Source organism: Chaetura pelagica, unplaced genomic scaffold (genome assembly GCF_000747805.2).
Source record: "Chaetura pelagica isolate M959 unplaced genomic scaffold, ChaPel_1.0 scaffold21, whole genome shotgun sequence".
In the NCBI taxonomy this organism is placed as follows: Eukaryota; Metazoa; Chordata; class Aves; order Apodiformes; family Apodidae; genus Chaetura; species Chaetura pelagica.
In genome coordinates, this window is record NW_009952251.1 from 250,525 (window position 1) to 272,518 (window position 21,994).

A 21,994-nucleotide genomic window follows, 5' to 3' on the forward strand; every position below is an offset into this window, starting at 1 on the left:
TGTGTATGAGTTTAGGCAATCATATCACCTGTTTTTCCCAAATCTTTCTACTTGGCACATGTAAGAGGGACAGGCAGGATTGTGTCTAGGTGCTGGTCTTCCAACTGGCAATGCAGAGAGCAGTTACACTAGATGTGTTTTCTTTTTCTCGTAGAAGTGAGATTTCAGTAGAAATCACACTTTCTGACCTTTTTTTGACTTTTCAGTTACTTGTGAAGTCTTCTCAATATCTTTTGGGATAGAGTCCTTCATGTATGTGCTCACCCCAAAGGATTTAGTGGAATACTTCAACCCAGTGGGTGCAGCAGATTCATTAAAGCAGGGGGTGGAAATACTCTCTCCCTCTCTCTTGTTTTCCAAAAATTCACAGCCCCAAACTACAAATCGGAATTTCTTGGCTGTCTAATTAAAAAATGCCTAAAAGTCTAAGAATTTCATACCAAAATTTGTTTTAGATCCCTTATTGAGGGAAGTAAATTGATATGGAGTGAGGAAGTAAGTTGTATGTTTTGAAAATGAAGAGCATTTTGATTTTTTGTGATATTGCTTGCAGGCAAGGAGAGATTCAGTTTGTTTTCCCATGGTATTTTTACATTAGAGCAACCGTTCTCAACCTCTGTTAGCAGTGAACCTTTGATACAACAGAAGAGACCTTCAGGACACCCCTCAGTCTCAGAGAAAGAGAGAGGGTCCCTGATCTGACACTGAGAGCCCATGATGGAGGGCAGAGTAGAGCATGGGTTGTGCAGTGCTAGAGCAGCTGGGTTACAGGCTCTTGCTCTGTGACTGAGTTAGGGTTATTCTGCTGAGACTGTGAGGGTTACAGACAAACATGAGCTCTTCACCATTACCTATATCCACACTCAGCTGATCTATTCTTTTATTCTTTTATCTCCTTTCTATTCTGTTCTTTAAAAGGATTGGGAAATGTTAATAACACACAAAGATTGAAAAATCAAACTCAAGAGTTGTTAAAGGGCCAGGTCTGTTTTGATTTATGCTGGTGTAAAATTGAAACGTCAGTAATACCACTGAGATCTTAACTTGGCCCATCATTTCCACGTGGGGTTGACTTGGGCACATTAGAAACACAGGCAGTTTGGTGCAGCCCCATTGGTTTGCAGCAGCAGCAGTGTGCCTGGGCCCGCGCACTATTTCCTATCAATGTTTTCTTTGCTATTGTTTTTACAGGACTGCTGCCATAAAATATATGAGATGTGCAATAAGATTGAGCTAGCTGTGACTTTTAAAGCCTTAGAAGTGTGGAAACCCAAATGAAAGCATACCATAGTCTTTCATATTCCTGGCTGATTAATTCCTGTGGGCCTGACACCATGAGTAGTGCATGCACATATACACAGATGTATGCACACATGCACCCATGCTCTCACACTCACACAAAACCTTTAGATCTTCCTGCTCCACACCTTGGTGTTCCTGCCAGCAGCACAGTAGGCACCCTCCTGTTGTGCCTCCCCATATTCCTGGCCTTCTCAGTGCTTGGATTTCACCTCCAACCTTCAAGAAGATGGGGGAGTTTGTTGCCAGGGGACTTGGGACATCTTGGAAAAATGGAGGGAGGGAAGGGACAGAATTGCGTCAAAACTGTGCAAAGGTGAAGGAGGTAGAGAAAGGAAGAAAGATCCAAACTGTATTGTCAGAGGGCCAGGCAAACATCAAGCTGCCCCATCTTTAATTTTTTAGTGCCATCTGTGAGCACACAAAACGTGCAAGATGGTGCAGATTTGTTCATCGTTCCAGGCAGGCAGCTTTGCTTGGGGTTAGCTGGGGACAGTTCAGGGCTGCCTCCCACTTAGGACTGAAGTAAGCTGATCTCTGTGTTTGTGCATGTGTGTGTGTCCACTCCAGACTTCCAGTGCAACGTGCCACTGGGGATGGAGTCCGGCAGGATCTCCAACATGCAGATCAGTGCCTCTTCCACCTACTCAGATGGGCGATGGACCCCCCAGCAGAGCCGGCTGAACAGTGATGACAATGGCTGGACCCCCAATGTAGACAGCAACAAAGAGTACCTCCAGGTATGCATGCTTTCTGGCCCCCTCACCTCTTCCCCCGCCAAATGGAGTGTCACACTGTTAAACTGACCCTTGACCATAAGGCTTGTTGCATTTTTTATTGCCTCTGTGGCTCATGGGGAGTGAGCAGCAGGGGACCTGCAGTGCCTCTGTGAAACGTGACAGGCTGGCTCTCCCATTAGACCGCCTGCACGAGTGCTGACTTGACTTGCTGTCCCTCTCCCAACCTCTCCTTCCTGCCCAAAATCTTGATGGACTTCCCAGCCTACTGACAGAGACTGAGGGACCTCTGCCACTTACAAGGGCCACTGACTCCGTCTCTGGCCTGAAGACCCAAGTCTCCAGGAGGTGCATGGAAAAATAACTAGAATAATATTGATCTCTTTAGTGATGCAGGGAGTGTGAAAGGGCTAATGTCGGGTAGGGGGCTGACAGAGCAAATGCTTTCCCTGCGAGCTGGTTAGATCCACAGTCTCTGTCCATACAGGACTTCTGGCTGTGTCACATTGCTGTGAGACACTGCTTGCTAAAGGGCACTAGGAATGGGAGGTGGTGAATGTCATTGCCTCTAGCAGATGTCTCATTCTTCATTCATGGCAGTGCTACCAAGCCAGCTCTGTGACCTTTTTCAACCCACATTGTTAAAAAAAAAAAAAAAAAAAAACCACAAAAAAACCCCCAAACCCATGGAACAACAAAACACCACAAAAAAACAAAGAGCAAGAGAAAAACAGGAACTGCAGCACTTGCTAACTGGACAACATGCTTTTATTTTACTTGGAAAAAGTCAGCCTCTGTCCTGCTTTAATGGACATGAGCTTCTGTGCAGATCCTGCTGCTTGTTCTGAGTCATTAAGAAGGTTTTGTGATGGTCCCATATGGAGACATAAAGATCCTTAGTTACTCTTGTCCCATCTGCAAGCATCCTGCTGGGGGGAGTCCAGGGGCTTGGTAGCTGGTGAAATGTGCACCCACAGATGGTGTGAGACAGACTGAATTCACACCTTCTAATGTTTCAGAGACAGAGAGAGCAACTAAATACCCAGTCTGCACTCTCAGATGATCACCATTCTCTCTCTTATTTCTTTTTCCCCTGGGAAGGTGGACCTCCAATTCCTGACTGTGCTCACAGCCATTGCCACACAGGGTGCCATCTCCAGAGAAACCCAGAATGGCTACTATGTCCGTACCTACAAGCTGGAGGTCAGCACCAATGGGGAGGACTGGATGATATATCGACATGGGAAAAACCATAAGGTACAGGTCTTTTTGTCTCTTTTGCATGTGCCTTGATGAGTCTTGCAGCCGATGGGAGGGAATAAAACAGAGAGATTTTACAGGCCTAGATGGTTTAATCTGTGAGGGACCCTTTTTCTGGTGAGGGCTAAAAGACTGATGACACTACGAGCAGAAATAGTCCTTCCTCCTCTGCACAGCAATGAGGAAACACTATTCCTTGGAAAACCTGTCTACTGTTGAATCTTTCATGGTGGTGAGAGTATGTTATTTGACTGCAAATGAAGGAGAAAATGCTTTCACAGCCTGTGTTTTGCCATACAAGATTCATTGAGCTTTTATGGCCATAACCCTGTCTGCATGCTGGGTTAACAATCACAAAACCACATGAAGCTGTAGTTCACTAGTTATTGAGGCCTGGAAATGAAAGGGCACAAATCCTAGGAGGGGATCACACCATCCCAGAGAACAAAATGAGCAATAAATAAAGAGGAGCAATTCAGACTGCCAGAGCTGTGGGATCTACACTAGCAGGCATGGTCGGCAGGGATACATTGAGCCCTGGAAGTTGCTGTGAGCTCTTGCTGTGTTTCTGGGAGGCACACAGAGGTGGGAACGAGGGGGAGGGAGATGGATGGATGTTCAGCCCTTCCAGGCCTTGCGAGATGAGACAAGCTTGAGGTGGCCCACATGGGAGCTTTGGCATACAGGGAAGGGGGTTAAGGCAGCCATGGTGCAAGGCTGGTCCTGCTCTGTCACTTGCCTTGGCTGTATGGTTGTCCCCTGATTAAGGGCACATCAGGAAAACCCTTCCCCGCTCTTCTGCAGTGCCCACCAGAGCTGCTGCCAGGGTTCAGGTCCTCCTCATTGATGTGCTATAACCTGTCTGCATGAACTCAGTGGCTGGGGTCCCACACACCTTCCCCCACACGCACATCCCAACAATTTCTGCTTGCTCAGCACTTCTGTTAAATTAGCTGTCTCCTCCCTTTGCTGGCACAGGGACTGCTGGCATGCAATGCAGTAGTTTGACTTGTCCAGGATTCATCGAGACATTTCCTTCCCTTCCGGGCCACATGATTTCCCCTTCTCCACAAGCATGCCTCACAGTTCAAATTCATCCTGCTTCCCAGAATGAGACCTCTGTGCAGGGGCCCCTAGCAGGGTCTCATAATTCAAATATTTGGAGTATTTAAGCTCCTTGCATGCCAGTGAGGTGGTGTTAGTCTTATTTTAGAGGTAAGGAAATGGAGGCACAGGGCAGCACAGCACCCCACAGGAGAATCAGCAGCTGGGCTCCCCAGAGATTGGGCAGGCTGGCTCTGGGGCCACAGCTCATGGCAGAGCACTCACATAACCCTGACGTGGTGGCCATGTGCTGCTGTAGAAGCACAGTGCTCTCCTAGGACCCACTGGCTGTGGCAGACCTTTCTGTGAACTGGGGCCATCTGTCCTCACCCTGGGCAGCCCATGGAAATGGGTGAGCATGAGGTTTCACTGGGACTGTCTGCAAACTGAGACAGATGGGAGATTAGCAACACCCCTGGCAGAGAGATGGGATAAATGCACAGTTCAGTGTTTCAAATAACCACTGGCAATAAGTTTTACCTTTCAGAGTCTAACTAGGGTGGGAGTCTGACTTGGAGGGTCGTTTTAGTTGCAGGGGAGAGTATCTGTGCCATCCTTGTTGGCAATGAACACTGGGTCCTCAGCTGAGGTGGAGCAGGACAGCATGGCTGGGTTCAGTGCTACTGGGCTAATTTACATCACTTCAGCAAGACCTTAGTGCCTGGCCACTGTCAGCCCAAAACACATGTTCCATAGTCACATGAATTGCCACCATCTCAGGATGTAGCCCTTGAGTCCTATCAGATTTTTTCTGCTCTGTTTTCTCTCTTCATTCAAACGAGGGAAAACCAAACCTCTCAGTTTTTGCTCCTTTATTCCAGTCTCACTTCATTCTCATGTTCTGGTCTCAAGTTAGCAGAAACTTCCTGAGGCTGGAGAATAAGTAATTGCTTTTTGGTGGTGTTCCTACCCTTTGCATCCAGGTGATTGCCTCCCCTCCCTGTTGAATGAGCGGCCATGAAGCTGCAGCTGAGCCATGGCAAAGCCCCTCACTCACAGGCCTGGTGCCAGGGAACTTTGGCCCTGCATTCTCCACCCACACAGATCCCTGCCATTCCTGTGTTAGGCAAGCTCCCAGCTGTCTCTGTTCAAGGTGCAGATTCCTCCCTGCGTCAGTGCAGCACTCGGCACGGCTCCGGCTGCAACGCTGGAGAGAGCCATGCCAAATAGATTTGTCAAGTCTGCCGCAGCTTGATTTGGTGCCATGAGGAGCGTGGGGGAAGGAGAGGGGGTGGACAGACAGGGACTTTCTATTCCTCTATATTCATGCAGATATATATGTATATATATACATACACACACACACACACAGATAGATAGATATATATATGCACATGCACACGTAGGCATATGGGGTGTATCAAACACTGCTCTGAGTTTCTGCCGGCTGTGTGAGCCAAAAGCAAAGCCCTGCCATGTTATAGGCGGGTCAGCTAACATTTACATCTTCATCAGGAAACCAAAGCAAGCAAAAATCAACAAGTGCAGGAGGGGTGGGGAGAAGACCACATGCTTTGCAGAGAATAGGGAGCACTGACCCTCTTTCCAGAGAGCTCTGATACTCTCTTTCACCTCCCTGGTTCCCCTCCCTCTAGCATTTCAGAAAGTAGTGGAACCAGGATGTTTCCCTGCAAAACATGATGGCTCATCTTTGAGTCCCCAACTGCTGATACTCATGGTGAGGCAAATGGGAAAGGACTTCCTCCTGGCTAGCAACCCACTCCCCACAAAGCCCAATTGAGCACATCCTGGATGTCCCCCTGTCCAGAGGGTGATCCTCTGTCCTTGCCTGGGGCATAGGACCAGGGATAGACACTAATCCAGCAACCTGGCCAAAGGTGCAGAGCTGTCTTCTGTGTGTCCTGCAAGAGAGGAGATGGTAAGGAAAGTGGCCACCACCACACTTGCCCCTTACTATCCACCAGTGCATCCCCATGGAACAGGGCCAAACAACCCCTGCTCCAGAAAGGCTGCTCTGGCTCTTGCCCTCCCTCTTGCATCCCCCCATGTGTCATCTGGGGTTGATGGCCCCAGAGGTTATCTTGCAGGCACTGACCCTGGTGTGTGTGCTGAGATCTTATCTAGCAGTTTGCAAACGTCTTTAGAAGACAACTCATTCTTGAACCCAAGGAAGGAAAAGAGCACCTGGCAGGATTTGACCTTTTGGTTTTGGCCATTTTTTTCTGACAGGTTGAACTGTGAGGATTTTATTGGAAAACAAAGTGCTCATCCATTCTGATCCACTTCCTTCTAAAGCTCTGTCTGAATAACTGCAGAGATCAGCTCACAGGGATCATCTAGTGTGGCAAGGAACTGGGGGACAGGGTAGGTGTCAGGATTCTGAGTGGGTTGGGAATGTGATGGGTGCTCTCACTGCCTTCATTGTTCTATGTGTAAAATCAGAGGATGCAACTGAAACATTTGCTTTGAGAACCTATAGAAGTCAGTGGATGAGAAATGGCAGCAAGATCCACCTGATATTTCCATTTCCTACCCATTTTGACAGCTTTATGTCTATTATCAGGTGACGTTACTGGGTGGCATTTCAGGTGAATGCAAGAAGACAGGTCAAATTGCTGCAAGGAGCAAAGTATTTCAGTGTTCATGAAGCTGAGAACATCAGACGTGTTTGGTGCTTGCAGGGAATATTGAGGATGACTCTTTAGAGACCCTTGTGCCTTCCTTCCCTTAGGAGTATTTCTCTATCTTTTCAGTTCTTAGTGAGGTCTCCTGCGTTCATTCACCTAGGGACTGAGAGAGAAGCTTTCAGTCCTGTGGGTTCTTTATCGGGAAAACTCAGGAAAGCTTGTGTAGTCAGCCAGAGGGCCATAAGTAGTTCCACATGGAGATGTCCTGGTGCAGAGGGTTTTCCCAGAAGCATCCCCAGGTCCCAGCCTGCTTCTGCTGCTTTTGCAGGAAGGACAAAGATGTCAGGCTTTGGGAATGGCAGTTCTGTGCAATCGCCCTTGGTGCAGTACCAGGGGAGAATTACAGAACTGGCTTTCCTAGCAAGGCTGCAGCTTTGTACTTGTGGGCCTGGTATCTCCTTTGCAGGCTAACAGAGTGCCACTCCTTATGTCCCTGGTGACTCCCAAATCTGAGTGGAGCCTCTCAAAGACATGATGCTGGCAAGCCCAGCCCAGCATGCTGTGCCTTGCCCAGACGGCTGTGCTTTGTTGAGTGTTGCCAAGTATCATTTTTCTTTTACCTCCTTGTTCCTGGATTTAATAAATCCAGAACTATCCACCCTCCACTCTAGCCAGAATCCTCCCACCATCAAACATGCCCCATTTTATGCCTTTCCTATGTGACAAAGAAAATAATCTCCCCTACTTTTCTCCTTCATGCTTCTCTGTCTAAATCCTGAAGCCCTAATCCTGTTAGCATGCTCTGTTCCAGGGCACTGTCTCCACAGGAGTAACATAATCCTGCAGTAAATCTAGTGGGTCCAGAGAGACACATACATATAGATGAAGGCAGAGCTGCTGCCATCCTTGGCCTTCTCTTCTGCCTCCCCCAGACATGTTCTTTAGCTCCCCAAGAAAATGCTTAGTAGCCAAGCTCCACAATAAATAAAGCAGGAGAGAGGTTACCTCCTGCCCTGTCTCTGACTTGCTGCCTCTTCAACTTCATGGCACTTTTTTTCTCCCACTCCTTCATTCCCTTCACTCCAAACTTTGCCATTGGTGCAATTCCCATCCCCACCGGAACTAATGCAGCTTCAGAATTCCCCTCATCATGCCCAGTGGTTCTGGTGCAGCAGAAAAGTGACGTGAAAGTGTTGGTGTGAAGCCTGTATGTGTGTGCACCTGGAAAAACAGCCCAATATTCCTCTAGCCTAGACATCATCTTCCACCACTTGCTTTCTGCAGCAAATTATTTAAGCATGTCAGCTCTCATTGATTATCAATTTAATTTTACATGTAGACTTGCCGACTGGACTAAAACAGAAGTATACATAAAGTATATGGGGAGGGAATGGGCAGCTTTTTGATGCAGCAGTGAAAAGCAGTTCCCTTGACTGCTTCTTGGAAGATGCTTTTAATTTGTTAATGGTTTTCCCATTCGTCTTCTGGCTCTGTCACCCTTAAGCGCGTGTGCGTGTGCATATGCGTGTGTGCTCTCTGCTGAGTGTGTATATATCTGTCTCCCTAGATCACAGCCAGATTATTTTTTCTGCTGGTGTAAATTACTGTGACTTCTTATACTTCAATGGCGATATGTTGATTTACACCATTTATACTTGGCTCAAAATATGTGCTGAGTGGGATGGGAAGCAGATAGGATGGGAGGCATAGCAATGTTCTATTTTGGTATGGGGGAAGAAGTATTTGCTTTCTTGGAGCTCCCAATTTCACACATTTTCCTGCTAGTTCTTCCCATGCCATGAGTGCTAATTTGAGGCAGGATGTAGAGCCTGTTAAAGTCAATGGGACTCTCTGTAGTGTACTTGGGCCCTGGCATTGGCATTTTCAGTGCAGGGAAACTGCATGCTCAGGGTCAGACCCCAGTCTACAGCATCAGGATCTGCAGGTTCACAATGCATTTCCATCTGAGAAAAGGAAGGCACATGGCAGGACCCCACTTCTCTAACAGTACCTGTTCTCTGAAAATGGCCCCTTTCTGTTGTCCTGAACGGGGTGTGTATGATTAGGGGCTTTTCAGAAACAAGGCTCATTGAGGCAGATCCTGCCAATGTGGCTGATAGTAGAGCTGGAAGTCAGGTGCCGTTTCTACCCTCACAAACTGTCAGCCTGGAATGTCAAGGCCTCAGTTCAGAGTTATGTATCTTGTTGGATGTGACCTAGTCTGAGGGAATTATGTGCCCCAAATCTAAAGCAGAATTAAGGTTGATGTCCTTGGAAGCAGGTGATTGGGACTAATGTCATGTAAGAGATGTTTCACCAATGCATGTAGTAGTGATAAAGTTTTTGGGCTCAGTCTTGCTTCTGCTTTCTGTCAAGCTTGACTTTGCAGAAGTCAGCAACAAATTACACTGGTGTAAATTTGGATTCTGGCCCTTGATGCTCGTATGTGTGAAGTGAGCTAAAAAAGAACAAAACTGGGAATATGTTAAACCAAAAAGAGCAGCAAACCTCATCAGTAACTGTTAAACATGCTGGTCCATATGCAACCTTTGGCTCATGGAGTCTTCAAACTGCTGACTGTGGGAAGTGAAGAGAGGTTGCCAGAAGATGACTCCTCCAGGCTTCCTGCCCCCAGGCATCTGCTGGGGCCACCATCAGGAGCCACCTTCTGGGACAGAGGGACCTTTGGGCTGACCTGATGTGCTGTTTCTCATGCTAAAATGGTTGCGTTATCTCAGATAAACATTTCCTGTCCTCTGGTGTTAGGTTCAGAGGTAAGGTGTTGTGTGTCAGGTCCAGTGTTGACATAAAGCTGGAGGCTTTGCTGTGGTGTGGAAATGTATCCTTTCAGGCTGTGTGTATGTGTGTGTGTTCCCACAGGTTTACAAGGCACACACACACGCAAGCCTGGGGAGTGTTTCACAGTAAACACTCTTCTTATAGCCCTCCTGCTGGAAAAAGGGGTATTTGGTGTCTGCTGAGCAAGGAAAAGGATGGGAAGGGGGGTCAGGCAGGATAAAATAGGATATTAAAAACACATAAACCATGCTGTGTTGCTAAACGGTAGCAGCATGATGTATATTCTCCAGGTTAGCATTTCTACTCAAGTTCACATCAACTTCAAATCCCAATTACCAGCCAGATTTGCAACCAAGGCACTCTGTGGAGAGGCTGCTCCCTGCCCTGCCGGGAGTGCAACCATCCTGGGCAGCCCAGTCCTGGTTGTACTGCAGACAGCCACTGTCCCTTTCTGAGAACACTCTGAATGTTCTGGCATGCTGGATCCTGGGAGGTCAGAAACTTGCACTTTCTGCAGTCCTAGAGTAGTGGGAGGCTTATAAAACACTTCTTAACCATTATTCAAGGTGAGAGGCCAGATTGCAGCTTCACCCCTTTTCTGTCCCGTATCACCAGGATCTGCAGTTGCATTGTTTGACTCTTGCCTTTGACAGAAGGACATTGGTGGCAGATTTTACAGTCTCCCACTTCACTCTGAGATACACTTAGTGGGAGTTCCTGTGCTTAGCCTGGCATATGCAGGATAGGAGCCTGCAGAAGAGCCCAGCCAACATCTCAGTGCAGACACAGCTCCTGGTTGAGATCAGAAGATGCTCTATCCCTGTCCTGAGAGCCTGTGTGTTTGGAGGGAAAGTGGGCAGCACCTTCAGCCTCAGTTTGTGAGCTTTAGTGCTTTATGCTGGGGGCAGAGAAAGGGTTGGAAATTACCCTCAGGTTGGGTATTTTCTCTTTTCCCCCTTTTCTTCCCCTCTATGGTTATGCAGTCAAGTATCAAGTCCTTACACAAGTATCTAGTCCTTGTTCGGCCTGTTAAAATAATAGGAAGGAGGGGTCGATCAAACATCCATCTGGTAGTTATTGATTGTGGCCATCTGGTAAGACAGACGCCTTTTCCAGTCATATCAGATCATAAACTCCCCAAAAAAGCTGTCTCTGTGTGGCTGGCTGCTTGTGCACTGGTGAGGCTGGAGCAAGGGCTGGCTGGGATGACAGCTCATCGCCCCAGGCCGAGGCAGCATCCTCCATGCTCGTGATGCTGCTTGCACGCAAAGCTTCCCAGTAGAGCCCAGTGTGAGGACATGTCAGGATGTCAACCCGTTTACCCACAGAGGTGAGATCTCACAGCACCCAGGGACATCTGGCCTGTTGCATTGGAGCCACTCTAGGTTTGGGGATGAACTCGAAGCAGCTGTGGCCTGATAGTCCAAGGTGCCTCAGGGTGCTGGGAGGCAAAGCAGGGCAGCAAGCTCCTGGGTCTCCTGCCTGATGGATAAGTCCATCCACTGTGCTGTTCTGCCAGTAGTTTAGATCTGGACGTTTACCCTGACTAAAGGCTGGCCCTGCCCAGAAAATCTCTCCTTGGCTTTCCTTCCTGAGATTATTTCAACTGCTGGTTATTTCTTTCTGCCTGCAGAGGACATTAACTGTATTTGTGTCCCCTCTCCCTTGCAGACGTTTCAGGCCAATGAGGATTCCACAGAGGTGGTTCTCAACAAGATCCCCAGCCCGGTTCTCACACGCTTTGTGCGGATCCGTCCCCAGAGCTGGCACAACGGCATCGCCCTGAGGCTGGAGCTGTATGGCTGCCGCATCACCGGTGAGGGTCACCTCCTCCTCTTGGCCTCAGCTGTCCTCTGTCTCTTGGGACAGCCTGTCCCACGGTGCTGTGTCCCACAGCAGTCATGGCTGCTTGGGGTGGGAATGGTGACACTGTGAGCAGCATGGAGGCACCCATCCCAAGGGATGATAGTCAGCAAGGCCCCAGAGGCCAGGGAAAAGCACCCAGTGCTGTTTTAGTGCCCAGAGCTTAAACCTGCAGAAAAAAAAAGCACTTCAACTACCCCCGTTGTTCATGTCCTTCCCTTCCCTGCAGATTCACCCTGCTCCAACTTGCTGGGAATGCTCTCCGGCCTCATCCCTGACTCACAGATCTCAGCCTCTTCCACTAGAGGCTACGACTGGTCTCCTAGCATGGCCCGCCTGGTGAGCAGTCGCTCGGGCTGGTTTCCCCGTGTCCCACAAGCCCAGCCTGGGGAGGAGTGGCTGCAGGTGGACCTTGGTGTCCCAAAGAATATCAAAGGCGTCATTATCCAGGGGGCTCGAGGAGGGGACAGCGTGACCACCACCGAGTCCCGCTCCTTTGTGAAGAAGTTTAAAGTGGCCTACAGCATGAATGGAAAGGACTGGGACTTCATCCAGGACCCCAAAACAATGCAAGCCAAGGTAGGCACTGCCTGGAGCAGCTACAAAATGAGATACATTTCTGGCTATCTTCAGTTTGCCTGATGGGGTCTTAGGAGGTAACCTGTCTTTCCCCACAGAGACCTTGAACATGCAGTAGCTTCTTTATTTGCCAAAGGACAAACCTGATCTTATTTGTACATGAAGTTAGTGCATGTTCCCCAGGCTTCCCCTGTGTGGCTTGGATCAGAATCTGACCCCTGGATATAAAGCAGAGACCAAGAGAGATTCTGCAAGTTTCTTAGAAACAGCATGTCTGATCCTCTTAGAACTGAGGAGGAGCAGCTCAGTTTCTGCTCAGCTGGACTCAACAGCCCAGAGATGGACAGCTAAACTGTTCCAAACTGTGTCTGTGTCCTGCCAGACCTAGATTACCAAGTCTGTTGGAGAGCATGTGGGATGCACACATCACTTGCCTTTCCTCTCTTTCTCTCTCTCCATAGCTTTTTGAAGGCAACATCCACTATGATATCCCTGAAGTCCGGAGATTTGACCCTGTTCCTGCCCAGTATGTCCGTGTGCACCCAGAGAGGTGGTCCCCGGCAGGAATAGGAATGCGTCTGGAGGTGCTGGGCTGCGACTGGACAGGTAGGAACCCCTGTGCAGCTGCCCACTGGCTCCACCAGGGCTGCAGCAGGTGCTAAACCAGCAAGGGTCAAATGTAAGGGTATTTCTTCCCTGCTGTCCCACCTCAGGGCCATGCCATGGCAGGGAGACTGCAGCCAGGAAGCCAGGATCTGCAGTGTGGCCTGAGCCATATTTTTGCTTTCACCTTAAAGGGAACTTGGCCTTGACACAGCATGTAGCAACAATGTATGGACCCCAATCCAAGATTTGCACACAGTCACATGCAGTATTTGTCCCCAGCTCCCTTCTCCCTCCTTTCTGATCTTTTATCTGGATGTTGTGCAGGCTTTCCCACTGTTTGTTTTAGATAAAATTGGGGCTTGTTAATTCAAACGGATAAGACAAAAAGTAGGAAGAAAAGCAGAGGTGCAGAAGATGAGTGCACTGTCCAGTACAGGTATCCTGAGCTACCACAATGAAGTTTTGCTGTAAAAACAACTGTTCCTCTCTCATTTAAACCTATGTGAAAAACCTTTTACAGACAACATTGGGGATTTAATTCTACAACACCTCTACAACATCCCTAAGACCAGGGAGGTTTGTTCACTTTCACCCACCTGGTTTTCACAAGTAGTATGTCTTGCAGCCACCATTATTTTATTATAGGGTTCAAAACAGATTGACACACTCACTCAGATCTGTAGTTTTGCCTCTGACCCTTTTAGAGCTCAATGGTGATTAATTGCTCCATAGTTTCATCCCCAAAAGCCAAAAATGCACCCAGCAACTCACTGTGTCTGCTCCTAGCTTTTCAGTGCCAGGGGCTAGTTGCTCCTTTTTTTAATCTATTTTAGTTTTTAATAATCTGCTTAAATTTGAATCTGGTGTCCAGATGTCAATGATAAAGACATTTATAAGCACATCTGTAGAAGGCATTTCCTCTGTAGAAGGCATTTTCTTGTAGGAATTCCCAATCTAGGAAGCTTAAAAGGCACAGCTTTTTTCCACCCTTTTGTGGAGTTTTTACTATGCTTCCTGTGATGTGCTGGGAGATGCATTACAAACACTTAACAGCAAATCACAAAGCACACATACACACAATAATGATAATTTGTCACCTTTGAAGTCAATGGGGAATCTCCCTCTGGACTGGAAATCCATTGTAAATTATCTAAACTTTAAATCAAGATTAGATCTTAATTTAAATCTTACAACATCTTTGAGATGTGGGAGGAGCAGGCGCTGTGGCTTTCATGCAAGCAGCAGGAGCTGAGGCTCCATGCAAAAGTGGTCAGGCAGCTCCCACATCACTGGTTCCAGCAGCTCCCAGAAATCTCCAGGCGCCAGATCTCTGCAGACCATTGCTGGTTGGTGTGTCATGGTGCTGCATCACTGCTGCAAAGGAAGGCAGTCAGACAAGACCTCCAACCACGTATGTGTCAGCCCCTTCATTGCACTCCTCCAACTTAAGAGAATAAGAGGGGTTTGACATCCTCAACTTCTTGTGCGATTTTTGGTCCAAATTTTCTTTTGCAGCTATGTCCATGTTCAGTTTCAATATCAGCAGAGAGAGCCTGCTATTTCCAGGCAGGGTGCTTTATGGTCATTTCCCCAGTGTGGCTGTCTAATCATTTGCACATTGTAATGCTTAAAACTCAACTGCCAAGTTGTAAATATTTGTAGCCTTATTGATCTACAGGCATTCAGCTTTGTAATCAGAGCAGGGCTTGTAATCTTGTGGATTCACCATGTTATAAAAGGCATTCATATCCCTGATGCAACCTGGGGAGCAGAGATAGCCCATGGCATTATCTGCATGCTAAGTCCAGGCTGGCTACATGCAGCAGTCCTTGACAACGCCAAGATACAGTCCTCCTTTGCTGGGAGGACCCAGGCTCATTACAGAACTGGCTGTGAAAATCCAGGCAATTGCACTTGCTTGGGAGCAACATTAAGAGAAGGATTAAAACAAGCTGCTTGAAAATATTTTCAAGTGAGGGACTAAACCCATGTGTACTCTGCCCAGCTGTTTTTATTTCTTATCAGCAATTATCATCTTAATTTATGAGTCAAACAGGTAACTTAACAGCAACTGGGCTCACAAACTAGTTGGCTAGTAGCTCAAAAATTGGGAAGCAAGCAGTCAGCAATTGACTTCTTTCAAAGACCTGCCAAAATTTTCCCTCTGAAGAATGGAGACTGATGAATGTTCACTTGCAGCTGGTTTTCTCTCCTTTGAAGTTCCCAACATCTGGTTTCAATTGCTCAGTGACTTTGCATTTTGATCAGCAATTACCACCAGTTGCACAGACACTTGCTGGGTCAGGGAGAGAGAAAGCAAGTAAGGAAGACCACTCTTTTTCACTTTCCATTTCACACATCACATTGTCCTCCCTGCTATTTTCATTATCTCTTGTAACCCTCATGTTGTGGCTCTGCCATGGCAACTGATTTTTTGAGATATATTTCTGCGGCTCGTCCAGGCAATGCAACGCTGTTGATTTACATCCGCTCAGCATCTGTGTCCCGTATGGGACTTGGCTTTCAAGGTCCTTCCACGTTGTCACATTTCAGCTATAAATCTCAATATACAAGACCAACAACCTAAAAAAAATGTACCAGCTCTAAATAACTTGCAGCTTTGATATGTTGCCTTCACCTGCTGCTTTTTTTTTTTCTTCTTTTCTAAGACATTGTTCTGTGCCTGGCTGCTTGAAATTTGCTTCTTTGTTGCATTTGGAGTTTTATGGGGTTGTAACAAATTTAAACTTACAAATTTAAAGGCTTTTTTTTGTCCTGAACAAAAGACAGTTACTGGGGGGGTGGGGAAAGAAACAACAAACAAAACAAAAAAAAAACACACACCACAAAACCCTGAGAATTTATGTACAACATGTTTAATAACAGGAAAATAAAAGGGCAGAAAAGAGCCTATGGAAAATATTCTATGTATTTAGCCATTTTCTCTTGCTTCTGGCTTTATTAAATGATATCCTGGAGGGTGCTGACAAAGAAATGCAATCACACATAGCTGAGCAATGCAGCCTCTTTGTAACAGTGGAAAGAATCAAGCATGCTGTACTCGTAAAAGGAGAGACTGCTGGAACCTAATGGCATTTACTGTTGATCTTAATATCCTTCCCTTTCTTGCCTAAATTTCCCCTGACACCTGTACACAGGCCATGTTGGAGAGAGGGAAATTGGACAGAGACCCTTTGAAAGCGTAGTCGGGAGCCTGGAGTGTGAAACCAGATGCTTTCTGCAGCGAGCCAGGGCGCGCTAGGGGATCCTCCGGGTCCGTTTGCGGTTACGTCATTTTGTGGGTTTGAGTGACTTGTTTCATAAATTGGCACAATTGGTGGGAATGTTGCGTGTGGTTTTTTAACATGTCATATGCCTTTATGAAAGAAAAAGACATTCTGCCTGTGATCTCTCTTATCCAGTAATGACAGCTAAGCGGATTGCCAACATCAGTGTAGAGTAAAAAATTAAGAGAAAAAGTAGCATGTATGTCTAGAGGAGAGCCTTGTCCAAAGCAGGCTCTAAATCAAAGGAACTCCCATATGGAAACAGCCAGTTCACTTGAAGTTCAAACCGTGTTGACATTTGTAGCACGTGAAAATTTTGTGATATTCTTGTTCTTTTTCTTCTTGCTGTTAAGAACAGGAGAAAAAAAATAAAAAAATTGCTTTGTTTCCTCCTACCTGAGCTTTTTGTACTGTCTATTGCAAATAGCATCTCTATTCCACTTTTTCAGATGTAAAGCCCACTGCAGAGACACTGGTGCCTACTTTGAAGAGCGAAGAGACCACCATCCCATACCCAACTGATGAAGAGGCAACTGAGTGTGGTGATAGCTGTGGAGAGGAGGAGGGTATGTATCAAAGCAACACATCTTTACCTCCATAAATGATGAGTTAAGAGCTAATCAAATGCTCTTATCTTCCAATTTGCTCCTATATATGGTGCTGATTCCTGGAAAGCTAAGAGTAATATTATTAGTGATAGGCCAAGATTAAAATCAAAACCCAAACAAAACCTGCCAAAATCTGATAAGTTATATAAAGGAAGGATGCAAGAGCAAGAGATAGCAGCTAATTCAGTCCTCACAGGACTTGGAGAGCTGCTCTTTCAGCTTCCTTACATGACCTGAAGCAACTCACTTAGTGCCGTGTTTAGATCCTCCTCCATTCCAGATGCCCTTGGCTGCATGTCATAAATTCAGAAGGTGATTCAGGGGAGAGAGTTAGACTGCTTGGTATGCGGGGCTCCTTTTGCAGAGGTCACAACTATGGGAGTAAATCACAACATGTAGAGAAGGCTGATGTCCTGAAGACCTATCTGTTAAGGATCATCTTCCCTAATACCAGCTGTTTAAAATTAGGAGGACAGTCTGGGCTCCTTGTGCAGGCAGCAGAGAGAGTGCAATAGTAATTCCAGGCAGGAATTTGTCCTCCCAGTCTTAGATGGCTGTCAGATGTACAGGGAGTGGTTTGGTATCTGTGGCGCTCACCTGCCTCTTCTGACCTAGAGGAGGCTGGATGTTAGTTTAGACTGCCTGCTGTGCTTGTAAAGAGCCAGTGCTGGGCAGGGGGACTAATCCTCTCTGCCTGTTCTTCTGTGCAGGGTTAGTTGTGCAGTGTGCAGGAGATGCACAGCCTAGGGCATGACAGCAGGGCCTGGGCCTCAGCACTGGGTCTTGGGCATTTACACAAGGACTTCAAGAAATCTCAGGAGGAAAAGCTATCCTTTGACGTAGCTCCTAGGACTTCTGTCACCTCAGCTTCCAGTCCCAAAGAAAAAAATTAATTAGTTTTAAAATACATAAATTAAAAAAAGAATATTAATTTGCTTTTTCACACCTCCCATTGGGATTCTACTGTAGTTCAGTTCTGGAAATGCAAGCTGCAGAAGTAGCTTAAAGGGCCTGATTCTCATTGCTTTGCTTCAATTATAAGCCTGTGCAACCCTGCTACCAGTGAGGCACTTGGGGAGCTGCCGACAGGAAATTTAGGCCAGTAATACTCTGCAACAGTATGATTTCTGGGTGCAGTCCAGGGCAAGAGAGTGAGCAGAGTATGCTGTGGAATGTGGAACCAGCCTCCCTCTCAGCTTCCCTCAAATTTAGCAACAAGTTTCATTCTCATACTCTATAAACAATGGGTGTGTTTCTCTGGACAATTAGATTTATGACAGCCAAATAGAAACAATGCTGCTCTCTAGGGTATGAGATTAGATTGGAATAAAAGGATCCATGATCTGCATTGTTTTATTTCCAATTGGGAGCATGTAAATAAAGCTCTTTGCCCTTGCAACAAAGTTCCCCTGATGCCTATCACTTGAGTCACTCACCTCCTTCTTGCTATTACTCACTTTGTGGGCACTGTGATTTAAAACTTCCTCTTTGCTCAGGAAAAACCCAGCCTATAAATGGGCTCTGACGTGCATATCCACTGAGTGCTTGGGATGGTCTCAGACCACTTATGCAGCCTCCGTGCCTTCTGACTGCTCCTCTGGCTGAAGGAGCCAGCATCTGCCTCCCTGCTACATGCAGCCCCTTGGCATGTGCCCTCCTGCCCACAGACCTGTCTCTGCAGGAAAGCTCTCCAGAGCTTTTAAAGCTGTTGACAAAGGGGAATTAGCTCTGCTCCTGTTTCACAGATGAAAAGTTAAATGACTCACCCAAAGACCATGTGGTGAGTCCATAGCAGGGCTAGAAATAGAGGCTGGCTTCTTTCACTCAAAATCCAAAAGCTTGAGCTCATGGTGGCCCCACATTTCCCCTGGTCTCATTTCCACAAGAAGGTAGGAAGTGATGAGTGACAGCTCGCCATGTTGACAGACAGCTCCCGTCTGGTGCAAGTGGCTGGATCTGTCACTCAGGAGCTAGGTTTCTGGAGCACTTGAGCTTCTCATTTTGGAGCCAGAGCAGGAACTGATGAGCACAGGGCACTCAGGAAGTGCTCTTCTCTGACATTTAAGAAGGCATTTAGTATTTGACTGCTCTAGGGGATGAAGAGAAGGTGCTGATTAGGGTCTGGAAGCATTTGGTACTTGCTTTTATATTTGCTAACTTTGGTGGATTAGCTGCAGGACATGGTGTGAGCATTCTGATGGTGCAGAATTTAAGGCTGATCCCTGGAGCTGATGAAATGTAAGATAGGTTAAAAGCACCAGTGTGAGTGAGATTTCACACTTTCTTCAGTAATTATGGCTAGCCAAGTATTTTGGCTTGGATTGTTTTTCAGTAGCAATCCTTCATGGGTAGGTTATTTGTTAATCCAACTTTATTTTGCTTCTTTTTATAAGATTTTCATCTCCCTGCGAACTTCAACTGCAACTTTGATCTCCCTGAAGAACTCTGTGGTTGGTCACACGACTTGGCAACGGGTTATACATGGTCTTTTCAGCCTACAGGCACCTGGATTGGCAACTCTGAACCAAGCCCTGAGAGTATCCCTGGTAAGACAGTTAATACAATACCAAAGCAGGGAAGAGGGAGTTGATGGGACTTCCTACGTGTGAACAGTGTGACTGATTAATTATTGCACAACTATCAAGACTTTTGAAGGCTGTGCTGAGCTGAACAATTTCTTTTGTGGAAGCTTTCAGATGCTTTGCTTTAAGAGTTAATTACTTATTTATGTGATTGTGACCACTGGCACTGAATTATACTAGCTGTTCTCTTGAGACTGAACACTGGGCTTTGCATCCCCTGACCTGTGTAGGTTAGTGCAGGCTTTGTTCCACATCCTGATCCAAATGTCCTCTATAGTTCTCAATGCTTTTTCCCCAGAATGCATTTCCTCTTTTGTTAGAGACACATTTCTTCCTCCCATATGTTGCTTGGATTACCTATAGTCTTCAGTTACTTTGCACTCTGGGCTTGCATAGGCTGGATTTCAGCTTCCTCCAAGTGATGGATGGGCTAAGCCCTGAGGATGCAGAAATATGCCAGCTTCTTGCTGTTTGACTTTTGGTCTTTTTTTCTTCTGTTCTTTGGAAGCAGAAGATTTGCATGAGCATGGCAGAGCCATATTTATGAAGGACCTCGCTGAGATGTGCTGGCATGGGTGGGAAGGGAGCCTGCCTCTGGCAGTGTGGTTGATGGATCAAGTTCTTCAGCTTCACATCTTGAAATTCACCCTGGGACTAGTGCCCTTTTCTTATCCTCATTGACTTTGTGGCATGGGTGGCACAAAGAACATTTGCCAGTTTCCTTGTAACACTAGATTACATCATCATCACATCACTTATCTTCACTAGAATTCAATGCTCATGAAACTCAAGGCTTCCCCAGGGAGAACTGGCTGATCTTACCTGGCTTTAGCTCTGCTCTGATGCCCAGTGATTCCAGTGCCAGCATGCCATGCACCCAGAGAGCCATGCATGCTGCAGGCTTCTCCCTGCCCTCCTCCTGGTAAGGGTGAGTCTGGAGATGCAAACATTCAGGCAGACCTGTTAGCCACCTGTCAGAGGCACTGGCCAGATTGGCAGTACCACCAGCCAGTTGGAAAGCTGTGCAGCCAACACCTGGTAGGCAGTGCTAAAGAGGAAAATATGTATTCCAGAAACATATGGGAACAGAAGAATCTGCTACATATCCACACACAAATCACCCCCACACAAAATGCACACATCATTTCTCTCTTTAGTTCCTGGGGTGCCCGGCATTTTTCTAAGAGACATGGTAGTGCTGTAAGTGCAGCCTATATGGACATCTGACAAATTCTTTGGCATGACAGGGTCATGGTGTCTGCTATGGAGAGAAACATTTTCATATTTCAAGTGTTTATCTCTTCAGCATTTGAGTGCTTTAGAAGATTAATATCTGGAGCTCAGTGGAGCCTCAGGCAACAGGAGAGAACACTTACAGCCAGCCCCAGACTTAATAACCCTCCCCATCTCATTCACTGTAATAATGTTTAATTAATATAAGCCTCCTGCAAGTAGGAAAAAAATTACTTATTTTTATAACTCAGACTCAATTTTTCATTTCATTTCCTCTCCCCCGAGTCCCCCTACAATTAGCTACCCATAGCTTCTCAGAAGACTCTGTTGTGTGTGCGCACGCGCGCGTGTGTGCGTGCAGAGCCCAGGAGAGCCTGGTACTGCCCCAGACACCTCAGCATGAAGTTCTGGTTTGTACCCTTCTTCTGCCCTTCCTTCTCTTTCTTAGTTCTGAGTTGCAAAACCTCATTCAGTGTGCCCAGGGGGATGTTTTCCATCTGAGTTCAGTGATCTGGTTTCGTGGCAGTGTGCAGAGCTCTCCCTCATGGTGCTGTGCTGAGCCAGGCACCGAAGCACCGTCCAGGCGCAGGCGGGTGCCCAGCAAGTCACCGACTGTGCAGGCAGAGGAGGGGGAGGGGGTAGCAGCTCCGTGGAGGCTGAGGTGACGTGCTTACAGTGATGGAGGAAGTCAGCTGTAGACAGTAGCCACAGCTGAGGGGTGGTTGTTGGCACTGCCATCGGCTCAGCCTCCCAGCTGGGTCAAGCAGGGATGTGCTCTCCTGGCGGCCGTGCTGCTTGCCTGTGGAGTACAGGGCTGCTGAGGGGCTGGCATGCAAAGACATCACTGCTGTGCCTTGCTTTGGTCCTGCTCTTGGAAATAAAGACAGGACACAAAAGCAAACAACTGTTTGCCTTTTTCCTCCCCACACAGCTTTTAAAAGGAACTCAAGAAACTTGAAAAAGAGGCAGTCCCAGCCCCTTGGCGGGGGCAGAATCGAAGCATTGTTTGGTTCACACTCCCCCATTATTCCTTTGCCTTTCCCTCACACTCCCTCTAGCACTTTGTTTCTACTTAGGAAATTCATCCTCAGACTCCAGGGAGCAAGGAATGAAAAGCCCTTGTTCAGGGTGGTCTTGACTTGTGAATTCCCCACCCTGGAGTGAGCAGTTGGGTGAAGGAGAGCAGCTGTGCTTGGTTTAGGGGCAGGGCAAAAGCTAACAGGAACTCAAAGCCATTGGAGCCCAATTTACTTTGATTTAAAGGTGCTGCCATGGGCTAGGGACTGTGGCTGCTTCACAGTAGCAAGGAAATATGCTGTGCCTTTAAAAGACATGTGGGATGTATTTCTATTTCTTCTGAAAATGGCAAAACAAAAATTAAATTGAAAAGGGAAAAAAAAATAATGAAAGGAGGAGCCCTGGTTCAGTCTGTGTGAAAGAGAGGGGGTA

At 47.0% G+C, this 21,994-nt stretch overlaps 1 protein-coding gene across 1 annotated transcript in view; it reads left to right on the top strand.

The window, feature by feature from the left end:
• NRP2 (neuropilin 2) overlaps positions 1 to 21,994 on the top strand; it is a 111,130-nt gene that overhangs the window by 59,344 nt on the left and 29,792 nt on the right. Inside the window, exons 6-12 of the mRNA XM_010007372.1 lie at positions 1,870 to 2,039; positions 3,138 to 3,293; positions 11,459 to 11,603; positions 11,880 to 12,229; positions 12,691 to 12,835; positions 16,572 to 16,688; positions 19,124 to 19,276. Of these exons, the coding sequence (XP_010005674.1) occupies positions 1,870 to 2,039; positions 3,138 to 3,293; positions 11,459 to 11,603; positions 11,880 to 12,229; positions 12,691 to 12,835; positions 16,572 to 16,688; positions 19,124 to 19,276 (1,236 nt within the window). The remainder of the gene's footprint in view (positions 1 to 1,869; positions 2,040 to 3,137; positions 3,294 to 11,458; positions 11,604 to 11,879; positions 12,230 to 12,690; positions 12,836 to 16,571; positions 16,689 to 19,123; positions 19,277 to 21,994) is intronic.